Below are 14,511 nucleotides of genomic sequence, written 5' to 3'. Positions count from 1 at the left end.
TGGCAAATTTTGTTGTATGTAAAATATACTTTAATAAAGCTGATCAAAAAGAGATCACTAAGCTCATGGTGGAGGAAACGCTAATATTGACAATAATAATAACCGAATCCCTCCAGTGGGTCAGGAGCTCCACGCACATGGGCCTCCCTTTCTAGACGAGGAGACTGATGCTCAGAGACACAAGGCAACATTTCTAAGGCCACGCACTGGGAAGCGAGCCCGGGCTTGAACCTGGGAGGGCGAAGGCACAGCCTTTCCACTTTTCCACGGGACCCCGAGTCCAGGCCTCAAGACCAGCCCGCCTGCCAGCCTGTGGCTTGGGAATGGGGTCCGTTGGTGGGAAATGGGCCGATGCTAACACCCGAGGAACCCCGATTGCTCCTTGAGAACTGGGTAACAATTACGGAATCCATGCGCTTAATGAGGTGGAAAGCGGCCTCTGATAACAATAATTAGCACTTAAACGTTGCTTTTTACCATTCGTTTAACCACAGTAAAGGCGTGTTTATTTTATTTTTCAATTACAGTTGACATTCAATATTATTTTGTATTAGTTTCAGGTGTACAGCATTGTGGTTAGACCATCATATGCTCTACAAAGAGCCCCCTGGATATTTCCAGGACCCACCTGGCACCGTTCATAGGCATCACTACCCTGGTTTGCAGAGGGCCGCCTTCTTGCTGTGTCCTCATAGGATGCAAAGAAAGGTCTAACGCCTCTGAATGCCCCACGCTCGTGACCTAACCTAATCCTGCTCACCTCCCAAGGTCCACCCCCGATACCAGCACCCTGGGGGTTGGGGTTTCAACATAAGAACGTGGGAGGGTGAAAGCATTTGGTCCATAGCTGTCCCTGATCCCGCAAGCTAGCCAATGGCAGACACTTTCCCAGTTACTACCAACTGAATTTCTCATTTGCGAAATCTTCCAAAACACCCATTAATACCTGTAATGAGAATAAAGAGAATACCTTTGCTCCTTTCCCACCTTGTGTGTATAGTGACTGCGCCCAGGACAACCACCCCAGTAGTTTCACTCCGTGATCATCTCCATTTTAGAGCTGAGGAGAGTAAAGCTCAGGGATGCTTGGCTGCTGGCCTTTGGTCACACAGCTGAGTCTAAACGTCAGTCAGTTTGATGCTGGAGGAGCTCCTTGACCCATTCCCCGGCCATTTCACGGAAGGAGGGGATGTATGGACGAGTGGATGGATGGACGGATGGACGGATGGGCGGATGGACGGATGGACGGATGGGCGGATGGGCGGATGGGCGGATGGATGGATGGATGGATGGATGGATGGATGGATGGATGGACGGATGGATGGGTGGACGGGTGGGTGGGTGGATGGATGGGTGGGTGGGTGGGTGGGTGGGTGGGTGGGTGGGTGGGTGGGTGGGTGGATGGGTGGGTGGGTGGGTGGGTGGGTGGATGGGTGGGTGGGTGGGTGGGTGGGTGGGTGGGTGGATGGGTGGATGGACGGATGGATGGATGAGCCGCTCCCTGTTCATTACATCAGGGTTTGTCAGCATTGGTACTATGGATATTGGGGGTCATATTCTCTGTTGTGGCAGGTTGATATGTGCTTTGTAGGATGTTGGGCTCTCCCCGCTAAATGCAATAGCCCCTCCCCCCACCCCGTAGTGAAAACCAACTGCCTCCAGGCCTCGTTAAATATCCCTGGGGCATAACCCCTGACTGAGCAGCACCGTTTTAGAGATTAGTGTTTCAGGTTCGGCTTTGATTGAAGATAGGGCTCCGCTGGCCTAATTTGGAAACCGTTGGATTGGGTGATTTTTAATTCCCTACTTTTGGTCCCGGGGGTCTAAACACTGCTTGTAACGACCTGTGAGACCGTGTGCGGGTTTCTGCGTAAGCTCACATTCTCCTGGGGAGACATTTCATGGTTTTCATGCGATCTGTAAGCTGACCTGAGAAGCCCCTTCCGCACGCAGTCCCTTCCCAGTCTGACAATGGGACCTTTGAGGTTTTAAGCCCCTTTCTCTTTTTTTCCTGCCTGCATCCCCCCCTCCCACCCCCACATTTCCCTCCACCATTGTCATCATAAAAGGGTCTCAGGTCATCTTCTCTTCTCCAGCACAATCTCTCCTGGGGACGAAGCTGTCACCTTGCCTCCATCAGCGGGGAGGGCCGGCCGTGGTAGCAAAAAGGAGAGAATTTCTAGAGAATCACGGAGCAGTGTGGCGTCTGAGGTGATTACTTGGCAGTTGCCATGGGAACCTATAAACCAACCTTGCCGCTCAGAGCCCAAAGTCACCCGGCCCACTGGCTCCCAGGCTGCTTCAGGAGCGACGGCCTTGTCTCCCTCTACTTTCGCCCCACCCCGTGGGTCCTCAGCCCCAGAAAGGCCACCTGTCTTCTCCACGTTGCCTCGCCGGACCCACCCCGTCCTTCTGGGCTCTGGGCTCATTTCTCCCCCTGGGATACAGGATGGTGGTTAGACGTATGGACTGTGACGCTAAACTGCCCGAGTTCAAAGCCCATTTTTATAACTTCCCAGCTGTGTGACAGTGGGTGAGTTACTTAACCTCTCTGAGCCTCGGTTTCCCTGACTGTAAAATGGGGAGACAAGCGTCCCAGGCTCGCAGGATTTTCTGGTGACGATTCAGGGATGTTATACCCAGGAAGCTCCTAGCACAGCACCCAGCATGTAATTAGTGCTCAATAAACATTAGCTGCTCTCATCACCGGGAGGAGTTCTACATTCTCCCTTCTTCTTGGCCACTGTCTGGGCAGGTGAATCCTTCTGTCCATCCACCCCAAAGTTTGTGAGAGCTGATAGTTTCATCAACACGGCAATTGGAAACTCAACTTCACCTCCTAGGAGGCCCAGAGGATCCCTCGCACCGGCTCCTGGGCTTTATTTATTTTTTTGCAAAGTCTGCTTCAGAGCGTCTGGGGTAAGGGTTGGGCCGTCTCCGCTTTGGACGCCCAAGTAACTATGGTTACGGGTCGGGTGCCTGACTCAGCCCTTGCAAGAGATTTTGGCCCCGGAGTTGCCTGCCCTTCCCGGTTGTCCCTCCACTTTAGGACACACACGAATCTCATCCCCACCAAGATCCACCATCTCTCTCACTTCTGGCTGACTGTTCATTCCCCATAATTGTTTCATAAATGACGCAGGACACACAAAAATCGTTTTGTTATAACACATTCTATTCCGTCGTGACTGTTCACTTCAATCAGCTCTCAGGGCCTGAAAGAGAGACGCAGGGCCCCCTCGGAGATGTCACCACCTTTGTTGGGAATTGGATTTGAGGCAGCCGGGCTGGGCCTGGACCGGGGATAAATGTTCCATCATTTCTTCCTCCTGGACGCTCCGCCCGCTTGCTGGCACCCCCACGCTTCTCCCCCTGCGCGGGCAGGCTGGGGACTGCGAATCTGAGGGGAGGTTGTCAACGTGCAACCACGATAAATAGACATGTTGCTTTTTCGAGGACGATGCTATTATCACCCAGATTTGCAGCTCTCCTTGCTGCCGCCCCCCCCCCCCGAATCATTTAAATATCAACCTGAAATGGGGACAGAATTCCTCTCCCTGGAAGTGACAGGTGTTTTCTTTGGGGGCAGTTATTTATAGCTGCGAAAGCGATCCTACGCGGGCCGCTTTTGTCTCCTCCCTCCCGCTTTCTCATTTCTCTAAAACTGAACATATTTTGGTTTTCCCAGTGGGAAAAACTATCAAATCAATGATTAAAATCTCTCCGCTCCCCCTTTCCTACCCTCTTCTGTCTTCCATTTTTTTGGGGACAGGCTCTGGGTCCGTTCCCACGTTTGAATCCAAGCGTCATCACCAACTTTTGTGTCCCCTGAGCCAATAAACTACCTTCTCGGAGCCTCTCACCACCCTGAGGGCCGTGCTCCATCTCCCGCGTTCCTAATTACCAACTTACGGGGAGAACTGAATGAGATATTTCTGCGTCTGTGTCTACCTTCCGTCCCCCCAGTGCCACCCCAGCCAGACCGGGACAGGCGGCCGTGTCAGCTCCCCTCTTCTCCCTTCCCCTCCTCTCCTCTGCCCCAGGTTCTCCATCAGTCAAAGGGCCTCCTCCCAGCAGCTGCACAGACAGAATCTTGGTGGCCTCTTTGCTTTGTGTCCGTCCCCCCCCCATCCAGTCTGTCACCAGTTCCCGTGGCTCCCTCCCTCAGCTCTCTCCATGCGACTTGCCTCTCTCGGACCCCACAACCCACCTCCCCCAAACCTCTCAGATTTCCCAGTGTCTCCACGATGCCAGGTGCGGAGCTGACCTCTGACCACTGTCCCCTCTCAAGAGGATCGCTGCAGCAGTGTCATTACTGGCTTCCTGTCTCCAGGCCCCCCCCCCCCACCCGCAGGGCTTACTGTAATAGCTAAGGGATGGGGCAGCCGGCCCGTGCCTGCGGAGTCTGTTGCTAAGGAAACCACTTCCTTGGTTACTGGCCTGGGTAGCATTTGTCTCACTGTGTCTGGATCCCGCTGAGTCACCCCCCTCTCCGAGAGGGCGATGGGGTGGCCAGGGAGGGAGGGAAGGAGGGAGCGGGAGGCGGGCAGAGGGAGGGAGAGCTCAGAGGTCGAGAGCGAGCCAGCGAGGTGCCTGGGCCGGCAGAAGCAGAAACCCAGAAAGAGGCCACGACGGAATGAGGGGGGCATGAAAGAGCAGCTGGAGGAGATAAGCGAGACCCCAAAAAGGGAAACTGAGATGGAGGCCATGGGGAGAGGCACCGTGAGGAAGGGGGCGGCGTGGGGAGAGGACGAAGCAGCGCAAGAGAGAAGGGGGGAGAGGGAGGGAGGCTGGGCCTGGGGAGGAGATGGGTCCCCCAAGGACCTGCCCCCAGCGTCCCCACCCGCCCCCCCTCCCACACTGCCCGTTGGGAAATCCGGAGGAAGGCCCAGCTGTCAGCAGATGCCGGCTGCCTGCCCTCCTGGCATCCTGGAGCCTGGGCAGGATGCGGCAGGGAGCCGGGTGGGAGCCCAGGTGTCCCAGCTCCCACACCAGGCCTGTCCCCTGCACCGGGAGGCCAAGCTTTCCTCCCTCCCCAGGTGCTGTCACTCTGCGTGTGTGGACTGGACTTTCTGGGGATGCCACCAGCAGGGCAGCCCCAGGTCTGCTATTAATCTCTATGCGACTTGGGGTTTCCACCAGTCTCTGTGAATCAGCGTCCCCGCTGAATAACGAGGGGGGGGGATGACCTCCTGGCGTCGGTCAGGGGCCACCCAGGTCTGTTTCCTTCTCTGCCCCATCATCGCCTCCCCAAAAGCTTTCTGCTCAGTACTTGGGAAAATATAACCTCTGCAGGGGCGGGAGCGTTGTCTGTTCTGTTCCTTTTTAAATCTTTAGAACCTAGAGCGGTGCCTGGCACACAGTAGATGCTCAGTAAAGACTGCTGCAGAAACGAAGGAACAGGCGACGACCGCTACCTTGGCTCCTTCTGGGTCTGAAATGGATTTGCTTCAAGAGGGTTGCTGAAGCGTGATTAAGAGGGCGGAGACTGGCCCTGGCCGGTTTGCTCAGTGGTTAGAGCCTCGGCCTGCGGGCTGAAGGGTCCCGGGTTCGATTCTGGCCAAGGGCACGTGCCTCAGTTGCAGGCTCCATCTCCATCCGGCTTGAGACGAGTGCAGGAGGCAACCAATCGATGTGTCTCTCTCCCTTCCTCTCTCTCTCTCTGAAAAAGCAATGAAAAAATATCCTCGTGTGAGGATTTAAAAAAACACAAAAAAAATAAGACTCGCTCGGCCGGGAGCGGCTCAGGGGTTGAGCATCGACCTGGGATCCGGGAGACTGCTGTTCGAATCCCTGTCAGGGCACAGGCCCGGGCTGCGGGATCCCCAGCGGGGCCGTGCAGGGGGCAGCCGATCAATGACTCTCTCATCATTGATGTTTCTCTCTCTCCCTTCCTCTCCGAGATCAATAAAGATATGTTTAAAAAACAAACAAAACTGAGACTCACTCCACCCACCAGGGCACAGAGGGGCCTGCTCTGACCCTTCTCTGTCCCTTTGTACTCTCAGTGGCTTCCAAGCAGGACACTCACTCCTCCCTCTGGTAATCCTCCCCTCGCTGTAGCCCCTCTTCACACACACACTTGCCAAGGACAAAAGGCACAATACACAGGCACCTTCTCACGCATGAGTTCACGCACACCCGCGATTCCTCCTCCATGCGTGTGCGATTCCACACACAGGAGCCGGCACACACATCAGATATGGGGGCCGGGCCAGATCAGCTTGGGGGGATGCAGGTTCACGACACAGAAGGGCAGTTAGTTGAACACAGGGACAATTTTACACACAGTGGCACCTGGTTCTTCACAGGCAGTTCCAGAGTCGCGCAGGCACAAGGCAGTTACGCACCCAGAACATTCTGTCTCTTACATACCCAGACACACCTGAAAAACATCCCACTGTGAGCGCGGCTTACACAACACTCCGCCACGGGATAGAATTATCAACAAAACCCACTTTTAATGATGGTGTTGACCTGAGGAATCTTCAGACAGAGGCTTGTGGCCGGAGGTGACCACCGGCAAAGAGCTGGCCCAGGTCTGGGACCAAGAGGCTCCCAGAGGGAGCTGGCCTCTGAGTGGGAGGGGAGGCCGAGCCCTCTACTGCTTCGAGAAAGAAGACTAGAAATGAGCCGGGGAGGAAAGAAACACGGTACAAAATACATTCAGAGCCTCCTGGCCGGGCCCTGGGGTCGCCCAAATCCGACAGGTGAGGGGCTCAGGGAGAGAAGCGCAGGTCCGGTTCCCTGGCCCCTTCTGTTCGCATGGCCAGGTTCCAAGGGGCGGAATGTATTTGTCATTTTCCTCTTAAAAAAATATATCTCTTTACACTCGCCTTCTCTGTAGCCTCTTGGCTATTTGGGAATGAGCACTTACTTGCACCCCGAGGCTTCAGAGGGGGGCTGCTTGGGGGGAGGGGGTGGCTCCAAACAGAAGAGTAAAGAGCTGTGACCTATGGCTTTTGCATCTACGTGGTGGGGACGGTGCAGGAGAGCAGGTGTGGGCCGGTGAGCAGCCGCTGGTCTCCAGGTGGGGGAGGCGGAGGGATCCTGGGTCAGTGCTTTCTAAGAAGGATCAGGGACTCGCGTCCGCAGGAATCCTTTGGTCTCATGCCTCAGCTCCGGGAGCAGCGTTCGCATGGAAGTGAAGGGAGCCCTCCATTCATTTCCATCCCGAAAGGCCTCCCCAGGGAAGCTGCCGCGTTTGGGCTGTGACCACGGGGAGGTCGATGGTCTGGGGGGGTGGCAGGGGTCTCTTTCGGGGTTGGCTCCACCTGACGTGAGCTCCCTTGCGAAGGCTCCGTTGGCAGGGGCCAGAAGGCAGTGTGAGATCAACGTGTCGGACCCCGCGACACAGCCGTGTTCTTACTCAGACTCTGCCCGTGGGGTGGGGCCATCCTGGTGGGGTAGTTGTTGGTACCTGAAGAACCCTGGATGTGGGATCAGGGATCCCAAGGTCACCGCCTGGGCCCAGTGGGGGAGGAAAGAGGCAGGATTCTGGCCTTGGATTGTTTCTCAGAAGTGCCCTGGGGGTGGGCTCATGATGCCAGTGACCCCATGGGGTGGTGCCAGCCAGCCTCCCGTGAGTGCCAGTGTTTCCCCTCTTGCCCCAGAAGGTGAGAAACCTGATGCTACAGAGAAACTCCCAGCGACTTCCTTCAAACCCAAGTGGCCTGATGAGCCACTGCTTCTTGGGTGGAGAGAAGGGGGCCTGTGAGAACTCAGCCCAGGAGGGCAGAGCAACGGGGGGGCTACTTTTCTCTGACAGTCCCTTCAGGTCTTGCATCGAGGTCCTCGGCACCTGGGTGAGGCACCCATGAGCCCTCCTTCCCACAAGGGGAACCAGAGTGGTGGGGACAGGGTCGTGGGAGACAGAAGAAGATCCATGTGGCTGCAACTCCCCCAATCAGAGGCCTCCTCCGTCTGTAAAGGGGGCTGTGAGCAGGTGGGTCATGCCCAGACCATCTCCCCCCCCCCCCACCCCCCAGGCTCCTTTGTCATGCAGGAAACTCAATGGAGGCCAACAGCAGCCCAGGGGACTGGACTGTCCCCCTACCAAAGAGAGGCCGGGTGGGCGGAGTCCCCAGGGGCCTTGAGTCCCCTCCCCAGCGCCGCGTCATCTGGGGTAGTAGTCGTCAGGGACGCCCGTGAGGTTCCTGCCTTTCAGGGCCGCGTCCACCAGCTTGATGTAGGCGGCGATGGTCCTCTGCATGTCGGTGGTGTAGGGGTCGTACTCCAGCTTCCGCAGCCCCGAGCGCTTGAAGTTGCCGTCCTTCTGGCTCTCCACGCACAGCAGCCGGTCCTCCCTGACGGCCACGCCGAGCAGGCGGACCATGCGGCCCAGCTGCACGAACAGGTCCCGCTTCAGGTCCTCGAAGTGCACCACCAGCACCTTCTTGCCAAACTTGAGCCAGTCGAGCGTGTGCGTGGCCCACCACGGGGCGTAGTTCCTCACGAACTCCGGCCACTCTGCGGAGACAGGAGGGGGGCTGAGTCAGAGGGCGCTGGCAGTGGTCGCCGCACTCACGGCAGTAACGCCAGTAACTCCTTTTGGACGCCACACTCCCCCCCGGCCTTCTCCCGCCTCGGTGCGGCTGCTCTGCCTGGACCAGTCTCAGCCCTTTCTGATCTCTGGGGACAGCATTTGCTTGGGGCCTGCTACACGCCAGGCACAGGCTCATGTGTAAATGCACGTTACCGCATTACATTCTGATATTTTAGTACGTACTTATGTTAACATATAACAAATATATTATTATAGCTATTAATTCAGAGAAGATGTTGGGGACAGAGGAAGAGATTCCAGCCTCAGCTCTGAGGCCCAGGTGGAGAATCACAGGGCAGGCTCTCTTCCTTTCACGGGGACAATGCCATGTGCTCCTTCCAGAAGGAAACGTTTAGTCAGTGAGTCTCCCAAACCCTGCTGGGGAGCCCAGCTGGTTCTTAATAACTTAACCCTCACCCCTTGCTGGGTGATGGATACCGATGATCTCAGTTAATCCTAACCACTACCCTAAAAAGAAAGGACTATATTAGTCACTTATCACCATTGAGGAAACTGAGGCTCAGAGAGGTGGAGTCACTTGCCCAAGGCGGCACAGCCAGGGAGCACCATCCAGACCAGGCCTGCCTGCTTCCAGGTTCCAATCTTTCCCAGGCACCAGCAGCCTCACCCCGACTTCCTCCCACTGCCTCACACCCAGCGGGGGCTCAATAAATAGTTGTTGAACGAAATTGAAATCCCCAACCCGCCAAGTTGCGACGTGATAAAGGGCTCCTCTTTCTTTGTAGGAGACACCAGACTCTGTGGTAGGGCTCCTGCTCCCCCAGAGCCCCCCGCTGGAACACCACGACTGCTTGGGGAATATTTATGCTAATGATAAAGATATTTTTTATCCTTAAAATAGATTATTTACAATATATCTGGCTAATTGGGCCTATACTGTTATAACGGGTTGAGACCAGATGTATCTGGGTGATTAGAGAAAATTTAGCACGTGCATAGTCTGTTTCGCTGTTTTTAAAAGAATTTCCCCACTCCCGAGTCACCTCCCAGCATCCCCGGTGATTCGGGATAACTGCTGCTCCCACGGCAGAAGCCCCGGGGGATGGAGATGGCGCTCGGCCACCCAGGGACACACAGATCCAGACTTCCAGAGCTGGCCACTTCTGGCCATTGCAAGTGGTCGCTGGAGAGGACTGCGGGGTGGTCCTCCAAAAATGGAAGGGCTCACTCTGCATCTGGAGTCAGACGGCCTGCATTCAAAACCTGGCTCCCCTCCACATCAGCTGTGTGACCTCGGGGACATGAGTCGATCTCCTTGAGTCTCAGTTTACCTATCTGCAAAATGGGGACTGTGCTAGACCAGCGTCCTAGATGCTGCTCAGATGAAACGGAGTAAGAGTTGCCAAGGCCCTGGCACAGCCTGGGGTATGGGAGATGCTCAATCAATGTGGCTCCTGCTACGATTATTCTGATGTTGGCCCCCCAGCATCTCTGAGGTGCTTCACGGGCCCCATCATGTTGGTCAGAGCTCCCCTCAACACCACATTTGATATCCAGGCTGTTTAGGAAGCAGCCGTCCCCCTGCCCTCCACCCCCCGCGGTCCCCATGGCACAGATCCCTCACTCGAAGCTCCTCAGTGACTTCACTGGAAGGGAAAATACAAACAAAAAACAAAAGCCTTTAGCTCAGCGTTTCCGGTAATTGACTGCTGCCCTCATATTGAGAATAAAGGCTCCCGAGCCATGGACCGCTGGGCACGGGGCTGGTTCCGCCGGAACTGGCGCACGCGTGGGCCTGGCGGGGCCTGGGCCGGCCACCTGGCCCCACCGTCCTGTCTCCGGGAGGGACGGGGCCTGATTAATAGCTGAGCTGCACTTAATTCCCCACGGACCCATTAACCACCGTCTCCGTTTCATTACACAGATCCAGGACAATTCACCTTGTGTAATCAGCTCACATAAAACTTTGCTTTGGACCCACTCCAGGGATATTGTAAAATTAATGTTATGGAACCAACGGGGAAGGGGAGGTTGCGTCACAGGAGCCTCGACCCAGCTGTAACTGGGGGGGGGGGGGGGGGGGACACAGGGAGGGCGGGGTGGACATGCTCGACAGCTGGGTGACCTCTGCTCTGATGGAGGCGACCCTCATACTCCAGGCTGAGGGTGTCCTAAAGCAGGGTGCTTAAACTTTCAAGTGCACACGAAGCTTCCCCTTAAAATGCAGATTCTGGCCCTTGCCGGTGTGGCTCAGTGGGTTGGGCACCGTCCCGTGCACGGAAGGGTTGCTGTTCAATTGCTGGTCGGGGCACATGCCAGGGATGCGGGCTCTAGCCCTGGTGGGGGGCGTGCAGGAGGCACTTCACTCTCACATCCATGTTTCTCTCTCTCCCTCTCCCTTCTCTCTTCTAAAAATAAAAAATTATTCCTTAAACATACAATAAAAATAAAATGCAGATCCTGATCCATTAAGCCTGGGCATGGGGGGGAGGGGGAGTGAGATTTGATTTTCTAAAAATCTTCCAGGTGAAGTCAATGCCACTGGCCCAGCGGCCGCGCTTGGAGCAGCCAGGGTTTGAAGCGGCGGCTGGACAACTGCGGGGCGTGTCGGAGACACCTGGGGCGATCGCTAACGCGCAGGCGACAGCCGGGCCCCTCCGGGAGCTCTGATTCAGCGGGTCTGGGGGAAGGGGCCTGAGGATCTGTGCTTCTAACCGGCTCCCAAGTGATGCTGACGTTGCTGGTGCCGGGGCCCTAAGGTAAGGGTCTCAAACTCAAGTGACGCAAGTGAGAGGAGAGGGCTGGGTGGGGCTGTGAGGCTTGGGCTCTGGGAGCAAAGCTCTCAGCCCCAGCTCTTGAAGACCTGCGTCAGGCTCGGGAGGGGACACCCCACCCAATTCCACACTGATGTGGGGACCCCAGGCCCTCAACGTAAGATGCGTGGGCTGGAACCCCCCCTCTCCCACCCCCTGGAGCCTCTTGGCTCAGCCGGTCCAGACGATTCCTTCTCTTTGTTTTTAAAGCTCCCAGCTTGAGGGAGGAAAGAGAGGCGAGGCGGGCTGGGGAATTAAAACTGTCTGAGCCTGAGATGAGGGGCTAGGCCAGGAGAGAACCCCTGAATGCCCCAGGAGGCTGGTGACACCCCCCCTCACCCCAGGTAAGAAAGGGCCTGGTAGCCAATGCCTGGGCTAGAGCCCCAGCTCAGTCTGCACAGGGGCCTCCGCCCCAGGCCCTCCTCCCTCCCGGGGATGGTGTTCCCACCTGTGAAATGGAATTTCACGATGGTTACGGCCACCTTTCCTCCCTCCTCGGTGATTCCATGGTCCCCTGCCCTGCCCCCCCCCGCCCCAGCAGTACCTTTGCCCTTCCAGTGGGCGTGCGCCGCGAAGCCGATGTGGCCGCCATACTTGCGGTTGAACTCCGCCATGAGGGCCTTGTAGGGGTTCCTGATGAGCAGGATGGCGGCGTCGAAGGCCTCGATCTCCTTCTGGCCACTCTCGTGCGTCTTGATGCAGATGGTCCTCCCGCTGCGCCAGTGGTCCCGCTCGCCCTTAAACCCTTCCCACAGCCAGGCCGGGGCGCACAGGTCAGCAGGCGGGCGCGAAGCCCACCGTGCCCCCTGCTGGGCCCCTTTGGGAGCCTCAGGCATGCACCTGTTACCGCCTTCGTTTGCTCATGTGTTTACTGAGCACCTACTATGTGCGAGGCACTGTGATGGGAACTGATTTTGCAAAAAGATCCAGCAGTCACCCCTCCTTTGGCACTGTGTCCCCCCTCCCCTCCCCTCCCCCATGCTCCGGGGCCCATCAGGGTTTGAGGATTTCATGAAGGTAAGCATCTCTCAGCTGCAGAAGTGTTCAAGGAACGTTTGCAGTGATCTGAATGGAGGGAAGGTACCAGGCACATAGTATGGACCTGATAAATGTCCATTATTGAACAGATGCCGGTGCAGTCCCCAGGACACGATGCTCTGGGAATGTTTGTGGGATATGAGTGAAGGGAAGCCACCAAGCACATAGTAGGTCTCCAGAAACATGCTTCAACAGGCTGAGCAGCACACAGTAGGTGCTCAGGAAGGGTACTCCCATGCCCTCCCGGGCAGCCTCCTCACCTTTGTTGTAGAGGGAGCCATCGAAGTAGTAGCTGCCGGTGTAGAAGCCGGTGGCCAGCTCGATGAGGTGGCGAGCCCACGTGTTGCCGGCCCCTGGGAAACTAGCCAGAGCGATGAGCTGCTTGGACTTGGCTGGGAGGAACCTTCTGTCCATGCACCGGTTGTCTGCAAAGGGCACGGACAGATGAAGCCTGGGTGTAAGCCCCACCCCTGCCACTTCCCAGCTGTTCAACCCAGTGCACACGATGAAACCCCTTCTGGGCCTCAGTTTCCCCATCTGTAAAATGGGGGAAATGGTTCCTCCCTCACAGGGTTGCTGTGACTTACACAGCATCAGGCAGTGGGTCTGTGTTAGAGACCCAGGTCTCCCCCTCCCAGCCTGGATGGCTTCCCACTCAAGGTCATTGTCTCCATTTCAAGAAAAGAGCCACCAAAGGGACAGAGATGAGGGTCCTTAGAACCCACCCGCCTTGCCCAGGGCCCTCTCTCTGTGGCCTATCCAGGATCTCTAAGCCTGGCCAAGTGCACCAGCCCTGCCCTCTGCCCTCTGCCCTCTGGCCTCTGGCCTGTGCGGTTTGGGCTGTGTGAAACAGGCACCTCTGGGAGGGAGGCCCCTGGGAGAGCCCGGGGGCGCCGGGGGAGGCCTGGCTTACCTTGCACCTGCGTCTGGTACACGATGAAGTAACTGGGCGTCCCGCAGCTCTCAAACTCCTCCGCGCTGCACTTCTGGGCACAGAGCTGCTCGTCTTCCCTCTCGTGGAGGGGGAATCGCGTGGTGGGGAACCCGCAGTGGCAGGCGGTGCCCGCGAGGGCCGCCAGTGGGTACTCCTGGGGGGGGAGAGGGAGTGGGAGAGGGGGAGGGAGAGGAAGGAAGCCGCTAAATCCCTGGACTGCCTGGGATTCCAGTCTCCATCCCTCTTCCCAACGTGCGGGTGCCCAAACTCTGTCAGTGACTCCAGCTTTTACAGTGTCGCCCCATCCGTGCACCTCCTGCACCACTGTATCTTTCCAGCTTTACTGAGGTGTAACTGACAGACAAAAATAGTATCTATATTTAAGGTGTACAACTTGACGTCTGGATACACATATACGCGGTGAATTAATCATCACAATCAAGCTAATTAGCACCCCCGCCACCTTACACAGTGACTGTTTTTTGTTTCCCTGGACTCTGTTTATTTATTTGCTTGTTTGTTTCCTTTAAATCAACTCACCTGGACTTAACTTCCAGGGAAACTCTGTATCACTCCCACAAGCGGTACCGTGCACCGCTCAGGCTGCCACAGTTTCCATACTCTAAACGCAAATACTATAGACACGCAAGAGTGTAATTAAATTCCTGCCAAGGCGCCCTGCCTGCCAAGACCGAGCCCCGTGTCGGCTCCCTTTTTCCTGCAGAAGGGAGATTAGTTGAGGGTGGAGAGGCGTGAAAGACACTTTAGCACTGAGAAGAGCTTGCTCCTGGAGGACTGGGAAGAAAACTGAGAAAGAAGCGCCTTTCTCACGGTGTGCACCCCGCGATGGTCCGTGTCCCCCGTCTGAGAGGGAGACAATACCCGCGCCTCGGGAGAAGCCGGCTGGACCCATTCTTTTAGGCCAGAGAGGGGGCTGGGGCCCACGTGTCTCACAGTCTTCGTTGGGAGAGCAGCTCCTAACTGCTCTCTGTTCTATGGGACAGCCAAGTGGGAGCAGGACGGACCTGAGGTTTGAGGGGCAGGGGACTGTCCTTTGTCCAATTTGCTTCTGCTCAAGACCCAAAGCCCTGAATTTCCTCCAGAAGCTGGTCCAGGAGTAATCGGGTAACAAACCGAGGTCACACCTATGTGGCTGGGTCCAGGGAATTTTGCCAGAGTATGTTTGGTTTCTTTCTCAGCGGTGACGGGGAACTCACTCT

General features: G+C 56.5%; 1 protein-coding gene across 1 annotated transcript in view; it reads right to left on the bottom strand.

Annotated features, from left to right (window-relative positions):
• Positions 1 to 6,437: 6,437 nt before the first annotated feature.
• The window catches only part of WSCD2 (WSC domain containing 2), a 60,325-nt gene continuing 52,251 nt past the window's right edge, over positions 6,438 to 14,511 (bottom strand). Inside the window, exons 6-9 of the mRNA XM_081123327.1 lie at positions 13,271 to 13,445; positions 12,618 to 12,782; positions 11,864 to 12,064; positions 6,438 to 8,469 (exon numbers count right to left, since the gene is read on the bottom strand). Of these exons, the coding sequence (XP_080979453.1) occupies positions 8,117 to 8,469; positions 11,864 to 12,064; positions 12,618 to 12,782; positions 13,271 to 13,445 (894 nt within the window). The 3' untranslated portion in view covers positions 6,438 to 8,116. The remainder of the gene's footprint in view (positions 8,470 to 11,863; positions 12,065 to 12,617; positions 12,783 to 13,270; positions 13,446 to 14,511) is intronic.

This window comes from Miniopterus schreibersii, assembly GCF_964146895.1.
Source record: "Miniopterus schreibersii genome assembly, chromosome: 20".
Lineage (NCBI taxonomy): Eukaryota > Metazoa > Chordata > Mammalia > Chiroptera > Miniopteridae > Miniopterus > Miniopterus schreibersii.
This window is presented reverse-complemented; position numbering and strand designations above follow the sequence as displayed.